This window comes from Culex quinquefasciatus, chromosome 2, assembly GCF_015732765.1.
Source record: "Culex quinquefasciatus strain JHB chromosome 2, VPISU_Cqui_1.0_pri_paternal, whole genome shotgun sequence".
Lineage (NCBI taxonomy): Eukaryota > Metazoa > Arthropoda > Insecta > Diptera > Culicidae > Culex > Culex quinquefasciatus.
Genome location: NC_051862.1, coordinates 26,154,840 through 26,173,255, shown reverse-complemented (window position 1 = coordinate 26,173,255; position 18,416 = coordinate 26,154,840). Strand labels below are relative to the sequence as shown.

General features: G+C 34.3%; 1 protein-coding gene across 1 annotated transcript in view; it reads right to left on the bottom strand.

Moving 5' to 3' along the window:
• LOC6031690 (growth factor receptor-bound protein 2) overlaps positions 1–18,416 on the bottom strand; it is a 110,388-nt gene that overhangs the window by 80,807 nt on the left and 11,165 nt on the right. Inside the window, exon 2 of the mRNA XM_038253910.1 lies at positions 13,854–14,630. Coding sequence (XP_038109838.1) covers positions 13,854–13,931 — 78 coding nt within the window. The 5' untranslated portion in view covers positions 13,932–14,630. The remainder of the gene's footprint in view (positions 1–13,853; positions 14,631–18,416) is intronic.

Below are 18,416 nucleotides of genomic sequence, written 5' to 3'. Positions count from 1 at the left end.
TGTTGAAGAAAAGAGAAGAGTTTCCGTATAATTGGTATTTTATTAAGTTAAGCTTAGCTCAAACCTTTTCTGCAATATAAAAGCAATCACAATTGACGAAAAAGTCCAAAATTTACAAGGCGCTTGAAAAGATTTCACCGCTCGACTTTTAGATTTAGGCCGTTTATTTTTAATTCTATCTAGAAACATTACCGCTGGCCCTTTAAAACCTTTTATGTACCAAGCGGACATATTCTCGTGTTCCAGAGCCGCCATCGTGAACGCAACCTGGACGACCAAGCGGAACGAACAGTTGGCGTTGATTTTGTTACATTGCTTAGCAATATCATCCGCAGCCTCAATACCATATCTGCCACTTTCGCTGCAAGCCTCGATGAAGAGTGCGTCGGAATCCCGGAGGCCAAACGAACTGTACCGCTCTAAGTCAGACACAAACTGACCAATCCAGTCGTTATCTAACTCAAAACAGTTCCCCGTAATGTTCCAGATGTTGTCGTGCCGGATGGCCGAGAAGCGAACGCATGCCGTTTTCGGTTGGTCCACGTTGGAATGAAAAAGCTGAGCGAATCCTTCGGCCGAATCCGCGAGTAAGGTTTCATTGAGTGGTTTCGAACACTGTTCTGTGTAAGTTGGGTGTAGCGGAATGCATCGCAGAATTATCCAGATTGCGACAATGTTTTTGATCCTCCAAGGCTCCATCCTACGCCGATGATGTTTCGACAACAATAGATGCAAATTAAAGTGAAGAAAATAATTTATTGTGAACAGCACTTTGATTTCAACATTGCAATTTGATTGAGATTGTCAACATAATTAAAACTAATTTTCACCGTCTCACCACGTTGAAACAACCTTTCGAAACGCAGGTATAGGAGTGTCAACTTACTGAGGAAAGGCTATCAAATCACTCGAAAAATGAACTTCTTAATACGAGCTCCTAGACCCACCTTCACGTATACATATCGAAATATTCTCGCTCAATTATCGCAGCACTACACAGCAAAAAAATCTGATGGTAAAATCGCATGCAAAATCATACACATCATCTTTGTGAGAAAAAGCATATTGTATTTGAAAACGTGTACACAACTTGGTAATCTAAAGATAACTCTCTCCGGAATGTTGTTATTTTTTAGGTGTGCAAAATCCTTTTTTTTTTTCTTCCGTACAGGCTTTTTGTGTACACGCTTACATGCTTTTGCTCACAAAGGTGATGTGCATGGCTTTGCATGCGATTTTACATAGATTTTTTTTACTTTGTGGCTGATCCGAATTGGACAGTTTTGGTCTAATTCGATTCGTCTTGGAGTCCCATAAATTATGAAGTTTAGTTAAGTACTTAAAAAGTTATGCTTAAAAAATGATTTTGACTTACGTCCGGAAGATTTTAAAAAGGGTGGTTTTTGTCAGGGCTGTGGAGTCGGAGTCGGAGCCGGAGTCAGTGGAGTCTGGTCTTTTTGGGGACCTGGAGTCGGAGTCGGAGCCGTCAAAACTCGAACAGGTGGAGTCGGAGTAGTAGCCGGAGTTGGCTAAATGTTATGAGCTGGAGTCGGAGTCGGAGCCAAAAATTTCTGATAACCCGCAGTCGGAGTTATCTAAAATTCAACATTGTTCAGTATTTGCTATAAAACAGTTTAATTTGAAAAAAACTTCTAATATTTGTATTTTTTTTTAAATCACATGCACTGCACTGCCATTTTTTGTATCATTTTTTCAAAAAGATTTATCAGATGCTATAATGTTGTTGAATCTTTTCATTGTGATTGGAAAGCTCTAATTGTGTTATTTCACTATGATCACTAAATGATAACATGTTAATCTTACCCAAGTATTTAATATCATAACTCAAAAAATTATGAAGGGACAATCCACAAACCACGTGGACACTTTTTTGAAATCTCAACTGGAAAAAGTATATATTAAAAATGCAACTAATTTTGAAATAATCATTGAATATGTAAAATATCTTAATGTTTACTATATCTCTACTAATATCTGAGAAAGTTGATCCTCAAGCAAACTTTTTTGATATCGTTGCAAATAATCATTGAACAAATTTCAAGATTTCAGTACCAAAAAGGACCTAATTTAAAAAATGTATCGAAAGAATGATGGGATTTCAATTATTTTTTTCAATATTTTAAAAAAATTCAAAATATTATTCAACCGGTAACAATTTTCTCATACATGGAAGGTGATTATCATTGCAAATCAATGTAGCTAAAAAATATCTTCTTTGAAAGGTAGCTTAAGGGGTCCTTTTGAAATTTCCGTAAACTAGAAAATATTTTACTTGCGAATTTTAGTTTTTTATCCAAGTTTAAGTTTTTACATAAATTTTGATGGAGGCGCACGATCATTCATAAAATTTCGTTTTGTCAATGTTATACTTTAACGAAGACTACCATGCTCATCCACTTAACCCTGATCTTACCACTGGTCGTGGCCGGCGCCGTGATTTATCAGCATGACAGGCGCCTTTGAGAGTTGCGAAGTGGTGATGGTTGGTTCCTACTTTTCATCTGGGGTTTATGGAACAATTTTTGGAAAAACTCGACACGGAAAAAATTAATCAAATGTAAACTCAGTTGATATAAACTTGAGTTTTGGCTTAAACGGTTGAATTGCACGTAAAATCTTGATCTTTTTTTTACGAATAATGTGTTTCAAATTTACATCAAATTGCATTTAAATTTTAATGTCGTGCAAAAGTGTTACATCAAAAATGATGTTACATTCGGAAATATTTTTGTGTGCATGCTAATATCTTTCAGCTAAAATTTCTATTCAACAATACGTTTACGTCGCTTTGCCGAAATTTATATTTATTCGCATAATCGAATCACAAAAAAAAACTTTTTTTGTCTTATTTTTTTATGGTTGAGCTTAAGCATAACCCATACACTACTTTTAAAAAATTTAGAATTTTCAAATCGAGGATGGTGGACAAAATGGCGGTAATGAAATATAGAAAAATGCATTTTTTTTTTAACTTAATAGGCAATCAACCATTCAAATTTGACTAAAATATGGTCGCAGAACTCGAATTTGATGAAAAAGGAAAAAAACGCGATAATTGTTTTTTTTTGTCATGATTTCAATTTGGATAATCGAACTTCGGATAATCAAGTCTGGACTGTACAATAATTTTTAAAACTTTTTTTTCTTTTTGTACTTTTTGTACACAAAAATGGTTTTAACTTTTCTTAGACTCGATGTAATAGTAATTGCTTTTTAGCAAATTTATTCAAGACGATATTAGCTACAAATGCGAATAGTTTTGACGAACAGGAATAAAATTGTTTTTTTTTTCAGAAGAATTTGAAAAAAAAGGGAAAACCAAATTTTGGTGCTGTTATTGAAACTAACGACCGAGATAAACATTTTCCATGGTGTAGGATATTAAAGGCATGTTAAGGGAACTCCAATCTGATGTTTTGTTGAAATAACAACTGAAAACAGCTTAATTTCAGCGATTTGATACTTTTTCGAAATTTATGCTTAAATATATTGATAAAAAAAAACTTCGATAGCCTTTTATTATGATCAATTTTGTTGTCACTTTGTAGTCACTTTTTCTCTAACAATAAGTTAAGTTTAGTACAATTGCCAGCGAATTACCAATGTCGTAACAATTACAATCCAAATCCCAAACTTGTTTGCAGGTTCTCTGGATCCAGATCTTGAACGCCTTTTGCTTTGTCTACCATCCTTTCTCACAATTGCATGTAATCCGAGCTTGCCACCTTCAGCCTGATTTTGCAGTTCGGGGTCCGCATCAAAGTCGCTCATTCTAAATCGCAAGTCGAACCCAACAGCAATGGTCATGCTAAAGGTACAGTTGCTGCTGACGGGCGGCTCGCATTCTGTTAGTCCTTTCATCTTCATAAACGAATATCTTCCCTCTGCATTACAGGCCTCAATCCAGAGTATATTAGTACCCAGGCTGCCAAAGGAACTATACCTCGTACTTTCGGCAGTCAATAGTTCCAGAGAATCGCGTGACTCCTCGGCACAGCCCATGGTAATGTTCCAAACGTTGTCACTTTGAGTTGCGGTGAAGTTTACACAAGCAAAGGTGCTGTTTAATGCATTGAATAACTGCAAAACATGTCCGATACCTTCGGTGTAATTTATTGAGTAAAAGTTGGAGTTGCCAATCGGTCTCAAGCACGAAAATGTCTTTATAGTTGAAATTGATGAAAAACTCAAAACTGTACATATGACAAACACGAAGAAACATCTGCTGTGAGATTCCATTCTGCTCAGACGATAAAACTCTAATGGTATGTTGGACAATCTTGTCAACACGATTTATTACAAATCAATTCAAATGATTTACTTGACCAGGTAAATAGATTGATTATAGGTTAATGCTATGGGTAATTTTGGAATGTTGAAAATTTGGTAGGTTGAATATTACCTCTTTTTTGAGTAATATTGCATGAAAAAATGTGTAAAAATGTGAACCTGATGAATATTCATCAAAAACTGATGAAATTTCATCATTTCTGGGGTAAAATTTCCATTTCCTGATGAATATTACCATCATTTTTTTTCTGTGTACAACAATGAAAAAATTATAGGGTGGATGCTGATATTTTAAATTGGGTCCTAAAATGAAGCTTAGATTGCTGATATTATTGTTTACAGCGATAAAACTTATTTTTCTAAGTACAATGACCCTTTGTACGACCACGAAACTATTGGCACTACGCCCCCCGGGGCATGGCCTTCCTCTAACGTGGGATTTCTGCTCCAGCGCCTCTGACGAGACAGGAGAAACCGGGACCGACGTTTTACTTCACCATCCGATAGAAGCTCAGTGGATAAGGCGGGAATCGAACCCGCGTCTCATAGCATCATCGGGATCGGCAGCCGAAGCCGCTACCCCTGCGCCACGAGACCCACCCACAAAGAGTTTGAAATGGATTTTTAAATCAATTTGGAAAAATTAACCTCGCGGTCCTTCTTGACAGAAAAGTTCTTACTTGACAGCTCGTTACACAGAAAAAAAGTTGAATTTTGGAATGTTAAAAATTTGGTAGGTTGAATATCAACTCTATTTTTGAGTAATATTATATAAAAATTGTGTAAAAATGTGAATCTGATGAATATTCATCAAAAACTGATGAAAATTCATCATAATCATTTTTTTTTGCCACAAAATCTGTCACCATTTCCAGATGAATATTACCATCATTTTTTCTCTGGGTAGTTGATCCATCGAAAAAATGTTGTCTTGTCAATATTTTTTGCATTAAAATGAAAAAAAGTTATCAGAACCCGGGTAGACGGTAATAACAAAATTCATGCCATTTCAATAACAAATACTGTTAAAATAACAAAAACTGTTATGGAATCTTCTTGAAAAATCCATTTTTGCATAAGAGTTTAATAACAGTTTATGTTATCATAACAAAATTTGTTATTGGTTTGATATTTGTTGGAAGAAAAATCAACTTGGGAATAACATTTCTTGTTATGGACCTCCAACTGTTATTGGGATGATCGGATTAGTTGTTAAAATAACAAAAAATAATAACAAAGATTTGTTCGAAGAATAACTAAAAATTATATTAGTTTGTTATTACAATAACAATCCAATAACAAAAAAATCATAACGACGAATAACAAATCTTGTTATAAATAACATAAAATGTTATGGGCCAAGTATTTTTAAATATCAAAAAATGTTATTCCCAAGTTATTTTCGTCTGCTCGGGAAATGGTTTTTAATCGTGTTTTTTACCGTCCCGGGCAGACGGTAATAACAAAATTCATGCCATTTCAATAACAAATACTGTTAAAATAACAAAAAAGTGTTATGGAATCTTCTTGAAAAATCAATGTTTGCATAAGAGTTGAATAACAGTTTATGTTATCATAACAAAATTTGTTATTGGTCTGATATTGGTTGAAAGCCAAAACAACTTGGGAATAACATTTTTTGTTATGGAAGAATACCGCCAGTTGTTAAAATAACAAAAAATAATAACAAAGATTTGTTCGAAGAATAACTTAAAATGTTATTAGTCTGTTATTACAATAACAATTCAATAACAAAAAATCATAACGTCGAATAACAAAACTTGTTATAAATAACATAGTATGTTATTGGACTAGTATTTTCAAATGACAAAAAATGTTATTCCCAAGTTATTGCCGTCTACTCGGGACGTTGTACATAATAATTGACATAGAGCTTTAGTACCCAAATGCATTTCTACAGTCCAGACTTGATTGGTGATGAAATATTGAAAAAATACATTTCGTATTTAATAGGATCAACTATTCATTTTTGACTAGTTTGGGGTCGTACAATTCGACACGTATTTTTTAGTTCATGATTCGATTATCCTAAGTCTTACACAAACCGTCGAATAATCATAATAATAATTGAGTTTGGATTGTATATAAATGTGAGCAAGGCATAAAGTGGGATCGTTTTTATCGTTTTATGATTCTGAGAGTTTACTTGGAAATTGAACTCTTTTTGCTAAGTTGCACAGCGGTAATAAGATTTAGTGACCAACCCTGCTTCTGTTTTTGTTCGAGAACGTTGCTTTTGCAACATAGGTATGACTCATATAGAGATTTATCCAGAATTATCTTTGTGCTGGCACCAAGAAGATTGCACAGCAACAAATTAAAATATTATGTCATGACTTTTTTTCTTAGGTTTATTGAGTTGTAGTTTTGTTGCTAAAAATTTGGTCAAATTAAAATCAATACTTTTTTCTTTTTCACCCCTAATACCAACTATTTTTCTACCTGTGTCCACCGATTTATGCAAATATCCGATACCCTGCTGGAATCCCCTCGCGGTCAGCGCACATAAACGCACAACGGCGAAGAAATGATTCAATTCTACGAATTTGTACCCGCCAGAGCCGTCGCGCACCTCACCGTCACTGTTAATCGGCCATGAACCCCTCTCCGCCGGCACTAACCCTCTCGGATGATGAGTCGCATGGTCGTTGACGTCCTACTGAAGGTACGGTCAGTTGCGTTGAAAAAGATTTATATCGAATATTGAACCTTTTTTTTAAGTTTTGATTTTTTTTAAGTAACCGAGTGTAAGCGGATGATTCATTGATTCGCCACACTTGACTCAACCGGTCGCTGCTTTTCACTCGATTCACTCTCTGTAGTGACGGCTGAAGGGGAAGTAGTAGATTGGAAAATGAACGTGTGTGATGTACAATGTTCAGACCGTGGTAAACAGTCTCTACTATAGTAAAGAGATGCATCCAGCGGAAACTATACAAGCCACAAGTGGGTCTCTCGGGGTGGTGCGATCTAGTTGTTCACTGTGAAGATCGGTTTCTGGTATGTTTGGAAGCTGCTTTACTGTTATTGTCGTCACTGAGTTATCAAGTGAGGATGAATCACCACTTCGAACTTCGTTTACTCTCAATAGCTCAAGTTTTCGTCAGCTACCTTATAATCATGCGGCGATCAATTATCCCACAAACGAAACAGCATTAGGTTGAATTTATTACTGCCATTAAAAAGCTCAAACTCCATTCATGAGGCTCGACTTAACGAGCTTTAAAGAGACCCATCAAAGTAAGAATTTGTATTCTTTCCCTTGCTTTAATCTGGTAGGTACGAATTGTTCATCCGGTGGAGCACTTCCCCTCAGAGGAGGAGGAGGAGGAGGAGAAATAGACCAAAGATGTTAATGAAAGCCCCTGAGTAGAACGAGAGTGATGGCCCTTCATTCGCATCAGCATAGTTTAATAGGCTAAACAATCTCAAAGTTGGTTTCTGACGTAAGAGAAGTCATGGGCAATATGCAAAATATTTCCAAATTCCACCAAAAGATGGCGTTAAATGTGTCGGATTGTTGTCAAATGTGAGATTCTCAAGTAAAATTTTATGACAAAACACTTTGTCGAAAACCGCAAAACGGTCCGAGTTAACCCTGACGAGTTATTCGCCTCGTTACGAGACGGTGATTTTTGCGGATTGCAGACTGGATGTGATGTGATGATTGTCTTAGCCCAAGTTGATTAGTAATTGATAGTTGGGAATAGAACCAACCCCACTTGAACCAGATTCTCACCACGGCGCACCAGGGACAAGGAAAAGGATTCGGAAGACGGAAAATTTTGATGCTCCACTTTTTAAGGGGACAAGGGAAAATCTCCATGGTGTCTCCAAGTAAGTTTCGCTTGGATTTTGGCGGTTTTTGCGAAGGTTGATGGTATAGGATACGCACTAAGCAAGCGTTGCAATTTTATTCAAGCGGTAAAACTTAATTCTCAAGGCAAACAATCGGTTGCTGCTGTAGGAACAGTTTTGTTTAGCTGGTTTTTTTTGTTCATTAAAAAAATCGGTTTAATACCGATTTTTACACTTTTCAAAAAAAATAATACTTGAAACCAGATTTTGCTTGTACATTAGGGTTCCCAGAATATGGAACTTTTTTTCAAAACCTCGCTGAATATTGTTCCTTGACCTATTTTAGGACTCTGCTCCAAATATAAGCAAAATCGGTCATCATTTACCTATTGATACTCATAGGTGAAGTTTGTAGGGGAAAAATCGAAAAAATGTAGGAAAAACACAAGTTTCTTGCGGTTTGGTCTGCACGGTGCACTACTTCCATCCAAATATTCCCAAAAGTGAGATTCTTATTGAAAATTTAATGCAATACACCCAAAGCTGTGAAACTAGATCCTGACAAGTTATTAGCGATTTAAAAAACGTCATTTTTGTATGAAAAACATTTTTTTTGTTCACCACATTTAGACTCGGGTATCAATGGGTTAATCTCATCCAATTTCGCACAAAATTTGCACAGATGCTTGAAATAACCCAAAAAACCGTTTTCCGCTTGGGCACCCTAATGAACATGCACTATGGCTCAAAAGATGTTTTTTAAGTCCCATAAAACTAGAGCGTCCAATTTCCCGTCCCGGAAAAAAAAATTCCCGGGAATTCCCGGACAAAAATATTTCCCTAAATACAAGTGAAAGTATACATTTTCCTACTTTTTTATCACCAAAGTTTTAAAATTATACAAGAAAATAATTAGAGAACCTGATTTCATTTTATTCATTTTCATCTACTGTTCATATTGAACTATTCAACTTGTCCGTTAATTTCTTGTCAAGCTTTAATTCGATAATATTTATTTCTGAAGCATGCACAACTAGGGATATTGTTTGCTTATATGTTGGGTAACAAAAATTACGCTATTATCCCACCGGAGGTCGCGTACGTGGACTTTGTACACAGTTTGTAAGGGCACTTGTAAGAAAGGCGAAAACACGCGACTTCCCGAAGGTTATGGAAGGAATATTAACTTTTTTTCTTTCGACAACTTTTTTTAACGAAATATTGTGTTATATCATTTGCAAATAACATATTCACCTCTTCTGCCGGCCAAGATACAAATTGAGATTTGTTTAACATTTTTGTTTACCAATTTGATGAAATCGAATTGAAAGAATTTAATTTAAAAAAAGGGTTGTTCGATAAGAATTTGTTTGAAAGTATTCGAAAAAGTTTGAAGTTATAAGTTTATTTAAGGCCGTGAGCGTAAGAGGGTTAAAAAAATCGTTAAATTTCAACCACTTTTACACTATGAAAACAACTTTAATCTAATTAATGTATTAGGCCATATAGCCATATAACTAAAATCGAATCATAAATGGAACCATGAAAAATCATTAAAAATAACTTCGTATTATATGAAATTTACCTAACGGATGCAACCATATTTTAAAATCTCGCTTCAAATATTTTTAAACTTTGAGTTGTGATTTCATGAAAAAGTGTTTCAAGTTAAATAGTGTTAGAAATTAGATTTTTAAGACAAATACAATGACAAATTCTATTTATGAAATGAAATTACTTGTTCTGGAATAATTTATTTGCCATGAAAAACATTATTTCTGCATGATTTTATACCATTTCCATTTTATGGTCACAAAGACAAATTTAAAAGCAATTTTACTGTTGAGCAGCATAGATTTTTATTGTACAAACACTTTGATTAAATAAAATAACTCTCAACAAAAAGTACTAATAATATCTTTTTTATTTCATACGATTTTAAATTAAAAATTTAATAAATTTTCTTAAGGTTGCATAATTTTTTACAAGCAGTCAAGCCATTAATTGATCCTTAAGCTCATTTTGACCATTACAGTTGCTGTTCTACCCGATCAGACGGTAATAACTAAATCCATGCCATTTCAATAACAAATACTGTTAAAATAACAGAAAGTGTTATGGAATCTTCTTGAAAAATCCATTTTTGCATAAGAGTTTAATAACAGTTTATGTTATCATAACAAAATTCGTTATTATTGGTTTGATATTGGTTGAAACCCGAGCAGACGGAAATAACTTGGGAAGGTCAGTTTTTGATATTGTGAGAAGATCGAATTATGTTATTGGAATGATCGGATTAGTTGTTAAAATAACAAAAATCAATAACAAAGATTTGTTCGAAAAATAACTTAAACTGTTATTATGTTGTTATTGCAATAACAAACCAATAACACAGAAGGAATCATGAAGGAATAACAAGATTTGTTATTTTGTGTGGAGAGGTGGAGCAGCATAATAACAAAAAATGTTATTGAACTGGTATGTCTCCATAACAAAAAAATTTATTGTTTTGGTTTATTTGTAATTTGCAAATAAACCTGCAGTTGCCATAACTCCTCTGTACTAGTCAGGGCTGCAGAGTCGGGTACCTCCAAGCGACTTTGAATCCATACTTTGAAGACAACTCCGACTCTGGATGCAGGATATAACGCCAACGACGACTTTAGCTCTCCAAAATACCCGACTTCACAGATTCCGACTCCAAGTAAAAGTTGCTGAAAATTTGATGAATCCGATGCAGTCTCCGAGGTCTCACTCCAGCTCGAACTTCAACGTCAACTCCGACTTCCTGGCTCTGTGAAAATAATAACAGTTTTTGTTATTCACACTTCAAAAATTCTCAATAAATAAATCAATTCCTTTAGGGAATATTACAAAATTTAAAAAAAATTAACTCTCAAAGGGGTATTTTTATCGGATTAATTTCAGCTTGAAATCCCATTTCATGGTGAAATAAATGACCCTGACGAAATTGGTCAAAATTATCCCATATTTCTAGCCAATTTTAGCAAAGTCCCTTAGGGGTATATCAAATAATTAAAAATCAACTTCCAAAATTTCAACTTTTTAGAATAATTTTAGCTTAAGGACCCCATTTCATGGCCAAAATAATGACCCCGACGAAATTGGGCAAAATTATCCCATAGTTCTAGCCAATTTTAGCAAAGTCCCTTAGGGGTATATCAAGTAATTAAAAAATCAACTTCCAAAATTTCAACTTTTAGAATAATTTAAGCTTAAGGACCCCATTTCATGGTCAAAATAATGACCCTGATGAAATTGGACAAAATTATCCCATAGTTCTAACCATTTTAAACAAAGTCCTTTAGGGGGTAAATCAAATAATTAAACAAAATCAACTTTCAAAATTTTTAACTTTTCAGAATAATTTTAGCTTAAGGACCCCATTTCATGGCCAAAATAATGATCCTGACGAAATTGGACAAAATTATCCCATAGTTCTAACCATTTTAAACAATGTCCATTAGGGGGTAAATCAAATAATTAAAAAAATCAACTTTCAAAATTTTAACTTTTCAGAATAATTTTAGCTTAAGGACCCCATTTCTTGGCCAAAATAATAACCCTGACGAAATTGGTCAAAATTATCCCATAGTTCTAACCATTTTAAACAAAGTCCCTTAGGGGGTATATCGAATAATTAAAAAAATCAACTTCCAAAATTTCAACTTTATAGAATAATTTTAGCTTAAGGACCCCATTTCATGGCCAAAATAATGGCCCCGATGAAATTAGACATAATTATCCCAAAGATCTAAAAATATTTAACAAAAGAAAAAATAATAACAGATTGTGTTATGGACACTTAGAAACTTTTCCATTTGTGCGATTTATGGTAATTTTATTTTTAAGTCAGTATACCGAACGAATTACAAATTTTGTTATAAGGAGAGTTTTTGAAATGTATAACATTTCCTCTTATTAGCGTGTTATTAAACATTTTCAATGTAATATCACTTCAATACCAAATTTTGTTATTTTATCAGAAACTGTTATTATTTTTTCTTCTTGAAGTTGAACTTCAGGATAAAATAATAATACTTTTTGTTATTTTAACAGGATTTGTTATTGAAATATTATTAATTTTGTTATTACCGTCTGCCCGGGAAGCTAAAACAACTTTGGAATAACAGAATACCGCCAACTGTTATTGGGATGATCGGATTAGTTGTTAAAATAACAAAAAATAATAACAAAGATTTGTTCGAAGAATAACTTAAAATGTTATTAGTCTGTTATTACAATAACAATCCAATAACAAAAAAAAATCATAACGACGAATAACAAATCTTGTTATAAAATGTTATTGGCCTAGTATTTTCAAATATCAAAAAATGTTATTCGCAAGTTATTTCCGTCTGCTCGGTTAAACAATTCTGTTGCAAGATATTAAATCAGAAACAGGATCAAAAAAAGTTTCATTAAAATTCTAATTTCCCGGATAATTTGCTGAAAATTTCCAATTTCCCGGAACTTTGTCACCCCGGAAAATTGGACGCTCTACATAAAATATTCAATACAAATTTGAAAATTAAAATACGTATTTTAGGCATCCAATTAAAAAAAAGTTATTTAAAGAAATGGGTATTTTTTTAAGAGTGTAACTATTTTTACTGAATATTCTAAAATATTATCAAGAAATTTGCCCAAGACACCAAATCGATCATAAAATCTCCCATCTCAAGATACAGATTTTCATATATTTACGTTTCCATTTTGTGCAAAATTGTATAAATACTCGTATGGAAAATATAATTCTACAAAACAAGATCTTTTAGCATAGAGAATGTATGGGCAATATTTCATATAAATAAAAAAAATAAAAAATTTAAAAACCTCAACGCAAATTTAAACGGTTGCTGAAGGCCGGGTCTGAATCTATTGTTAAAAAAAATAGAAAGTTGCTATTTTGCGTATCGAGCTAAAGTTAAAGTAGAAGAGTATCGAGGCCGGCATTTACAATACGGATTCAGTGACAGTTAATAACTTAAAGTTACTTAACAAATGAAACCATGTTTTTAAGCAGAAAAGGCTAAAGAAATATAGTTTAAAAGCAGATTAGCTTATCCGACCAATGTCAAATTTGTTGCAGATGCTCTATGTTCTGAAAAATGAATTTTAGATAAAATTGCGGAAGCATCAAGGCAAATGTAGTCGCAAAATCGGGGTTAACTTTCTTTGAGCTATTTTTCACAGTATGTAGATCAAAAAGTTCTAGGGATATAATTTCCAAAGGTCCTTGGATACTTAGAACACATCTGGAGTTTTTTGAAAGGTCAATAAACCAAATTTTCAGTTTTTGCTTTTGAGTGTTTTTAATACCCTGACTCAAGGCGGTTTCAAAACACCCAAAAGCAAAAACTGAAAATTTGGTTTATTGGACCTTTTAAAAAAAACTCCAGACATAGAAAACCCCAAAGTTGAAATTTTTACAACCAAGTAGTCTACGTTGATAGAATTCAAAAATGCGTAGGGCTAAACAAATGTTATCTCCTGGATTCGGATTAAAATAAAATCCAAATACTTAGTCTCGCGATCAATAACCCTTCCCGGAATTCATCACCCGGCTTCCTCTGCAATGGATAAATCTGGCAAAATCTGACGGCTAAATCTACAATGGTCTACACAGAAAAAAAAACAGCCAAACATTCTAAAAATAAACTCCCCCCAAAACACAGTCGCGTAATTCGCTCCCAACTCACCTTTAAGACCTGGTTCTTCCGGAAGCTCAGCTCATCATCGGCCGTGGCATTAAAATCGTGCTTCGCAACCGCTTCCATGGCTTGCTGCTGCTACTGCTGCTTCTGTCGATGATTATTCTGTTGGTGTGTGTGTGTGTGTGTGGACCCAGACGTCGGTCGGACGCGCGGCAGGACACACGTGGTTGGGGGAAGTCACGTGGGAAACGCGGGGAGGGCGGGAAATCCTTTTTCGCCGAACAATTGGCCGCAAAACCGGGGGCCGGGGGGAAAACACCCGCACCAATACACACACGCACAGACTCGCTCTGTAGCGCACAATTACACTTACACTTTTTTTTTCTGCGATGGTGTGCGACCGATCGCACAGCTTCCCCAAATCACACGGATAATTTATTGAATTTTACTTTTTTTTTGCTTCTCTGCTCGACTCTTCTCGGCTCGTTTGGTATGCACTTTTTCACTTTTTTTTTGCGCCGCTGCTCACTTTTCTTATCTTTTTTACTTTTTTTTTGCTTTCTTATTTGCGACTCACTTTTTCCTTCTTTGCTTTTCTTCTTTCTACCGGGCACGTGTTGTTTTCCGCTTGATTCCTCTCTTCCTTTCTTGTTACTTGTGCTGCACTCTGTGCCTTTCTCGCACGCCCCACCGAGATTATTAATCGCACGAAACCGATGTGATTTCGCTCATTTATATGTATTACTTTTTTGTTGTTGTTTTATCTTCCGCTCATGTGTTTACTCGTTCTGCTTTTTTTTCTTCTTTTCAGCGCGAACAACTCTGCAAATAAATGAAAAGACATATGAATGCACAGACGAGTTAAGTTTTTCGTTTCAACTTTTATTAATATAAAGAAGAATAATAAAAAACGTGACAGCGACTACTCTTGGCGATGATTTCACGAAATCAACGAAAAAAAAACCACCCCACACATCTATGAACTGTTCAAGTAATATCTAAACACTAATCACTGCCTCACTGCGCGCCCAGTGAGTGAGAGAAGTGTTTAAAAATAGCACCACACACTTTCACAATTCACGTTTTGTTTTCTTTGACTACTTGCAAAAATTTCCACCCAATTTTGAGTTCTCACCGACGAGACTCGTTTCAGCCGGTCAACCTCGAGACAACTAGAGACCTCTAGCGAGAATTGAAAAAGTGCTCCTTTAAAAATTTGAGGCGAGTTGCGAATTTCACTCTCGTTCGAGTTGATCGCTCCGTAAGACCTGGATGTGTTTTATTTCGCGTATTATTTAAGGTTTGGTGATACGGCGAAGACGATCGGTGAGGGTCTCCTCTGCTCGGTGCGGTGAAAGAAGAGGAAACTCACAGCATGAATTTACAAACTTCACACGAATATATTTAGCAAGAAGAGCACGAGAGGTATGCGATATAATAGGGTGGTGAAGTTTTATTTTTTGGTTTTGAACAGATTTTAAGATAAAAATTTAAAACAAATTTAAATATTCGAAGAAGAGTTCAGAAATTGATTTTTAAACTATTTAAATTTTATTTTATAACGTATATTTATGATTTAAATATTTTGGGTAAGAATTTGAAAACTTCAATTCTTGAGGTTTTTTAAAAAAAAAAGATCCTATAAACATATGAAAGGCAATAGCTAAATCTGCGTAATAGAGGAGAAAATCGTGACGTCAGAAATGAACTCAAATCACTCAAAGTTCATTTTGTGAGTGACTTTAACAGTTTGGCCTAGTTTGACAGCTATAATACTTTATGAAAATCATACCTGTCAAAATTCCTAGCCTCAAAATTTTGTCGCGAGTTGCTTTTCTCCTCTATAGCCTTCCTCCGCGTTGCTCAGCAACCAGAATTTCCGAAAAATTGAGCTTCGATGCCTACAGAAGAGTTGTTGAAAATGGGAAGGGGAAACTTTTGGCTTGGTTAAAAATTAGGGTGGTTCACGATTAGGGTGTTTTCAAAATGTTAACTTTTCAAGAATATATTTTGGATTTTCTGTATTCAAGAAAGTTGATGGGCTTGCCAATCCAAGCATCTTTAAACAAGACACGAACATTTTATCACTCAGTCTAGGCGTCATCCATAATGTTTGTCACGCTAAAATCAGCCAAAATTTACCTTAAAACTAAATTTTAAAATCTGAAGAAAAAAAAAATACAAGAAAAAAATAAAATCGGATAGGATAAATTTGCCAATTAAAAAAAAAATATTGCAAAATAATCTAGCGTGACGTCACGTTCTCACGTACCCCCAACCCTCCCCCCGCTTTTCACAATTTATCAAGCCCTACACAGAAAAAAATAATGTAAATTTGGAAGCTGTAATTTTGGAAGGTTGAATATTACCACTTTTTTTATGTAATAATACCTCAATTTAGAATGAAAAAGTGACATTACACCAGAAAAGTGGTAAAATTAAACATTTCCAGAGGTAAAATTACACCTTTTTTCTGACATAAAAGATGTACCCCTTCCCAGATGTAATATTACCATGATTTTTTTTTCTGTGTACCAATGATGCCAGATGCACAGATTTGTCTGTGTTTCATAGACATTTGAGCTTGTGCCAGACCTTTTTTGAGGAACACAAACTTTTTAAAAACTTCATTAAGTTAATATTTTGTTGAAATATCAACCGCAACTTACTTTGTTAGTCTTCAAATGACTAAAAACACAATTTCTGATGGACTTCCATGACTGTAAATTGATATATTTGAAATTTAGAAAAATACACAGACGTATATAGACTTTTTCAAAAACTTTTCAAAAAACCATGTGGCATCCCAGCGCCCTAAGGCTTTTACAACAAAAAAAAGCATCTGAGCAAACCTTAAAAACCTTTAGCCTTGCAATTCAAAGTAAAGTTTAAGTGTGAAAAGTTACATTCGGGACTCAGAAAAAATATCGTATTTTGAAAAGTCAATTTGGGGTCAAAGTTTCAACAATTTTCATGCATGCGATCTGTAAAACTGTGAACTTTTCGAAAATATTTTTTTCAAAAATACCAAAAATACTCAAAATACCGTTATTATGAAAAAAAATATGCAATCCGAGATTTTGGGGTCTATCGATTCCTTACACCATATCCCATCTCTGTGCAAAAAATAAAAACATTCGCTGATGTAGTTTTCGAGATACAGCCCTTTTATGATGTTACATCCGATTTTCAATGAGAAAACCAAAACAATCAATACAATTTAAGCATTTCAAAGAATATGCATTTCGAGATAATGATGTTTTTTGCTTTATATGACTGTCAAGTATCTCTGGGCCAAGTTTCAGAAGGTTTGCTGATGTAGTTCTCGAGATACAGCCATTTTAAAATGTTATTTCCGATCCATTCCGAGAAAATCTATAAAATCAATACAATTGCAGCACTTTAATGAATATGCATTTCGAGATAAAGGTGTTTTTTGCATCATATGACTGTCAAAAATCTCTGGGCCAAGTTTAAGAAGGTTTTTTGATGTAGTTTTCGAGAATTGATTTTATGGATTTTCTTTGAAAAAAGCGGAAATAACATTTTAAAATGGCTGTATCTCGAGAACTACATCAGCAAACCTTCTGAAACTTGGCCCAGAGATACTTGACAGTGATATGAAGCAAAAAACACTTTTATCTCGAAATGCATATTCATGAAAGTGCTGGAATTGTATTGATTTTATGGATTTTCTTTGAAAAAATCGGAAATAACATTTTAAAATGGCTGTATCTCGAGAACTACATCAGCAAACCTTCTGAAACTTGGCCCAGAGATACTTGGCAGTCATATGAAGCAAAAAACACCTTTATCTCGAAATGCATGTTCATTAAAGTGCTGCAATTGTATTGATTTTATGGATTTTCTTTGAAAAAAACGGAAATAACATTTTAAAAGGGCTGTATCTCGAGAACTATATCAGCAAACCTTCTGAAACATGGCCCAGAGATACTTGACAGTCATATAAAGCAAAAAACATCATTATCTCGAAATGCATATTCATGAAAGTGCTGGAATTGTATTGATTTTATGGATTTTCTTTGAAAAAACGGAAATAACATTTTAAAATGGCTGTATCTCGAGAACTACATCAGCAAACCTTCTGAAACTTGGCCCAGAGATACTTGGCAGTCATATGAAGCAAAAAACACCTTTATCTCGAAATGCATATTCATTAAAGTGCTGCAATTGTATTGATTTTATGGATTTTCTTTGAAAAAACGGAAATAACATTTTAAAATGGCTGTATCTCGAGAACTACATCAGCAAACCTTCTGAAACTTGGCCCAGAGATACTTGGCAGTCATATGAAGCAAAAAACACCTTTATCTCGAAATGCATATTCATTAAAGTGCTGCAATTGTATTGATTTTATGGATTTTCTTTGAAAAAAACGGAAATAACATTTTAAAAGGGCTGTATCTCGAGAACTATATCAGCAAACCTTCTGAAACATGGCCCAGAGATACTTGACAGTCATATAAAGCAAAAAACATCATTATCTCGAAGTGCATACTCTATAAAATGCTGAAATTTAATTGATTTTCTGGGTTTTCTTTGAAAAAATCGGAAATAACATTTTAAAATGGCTGTATCTCGAGAACT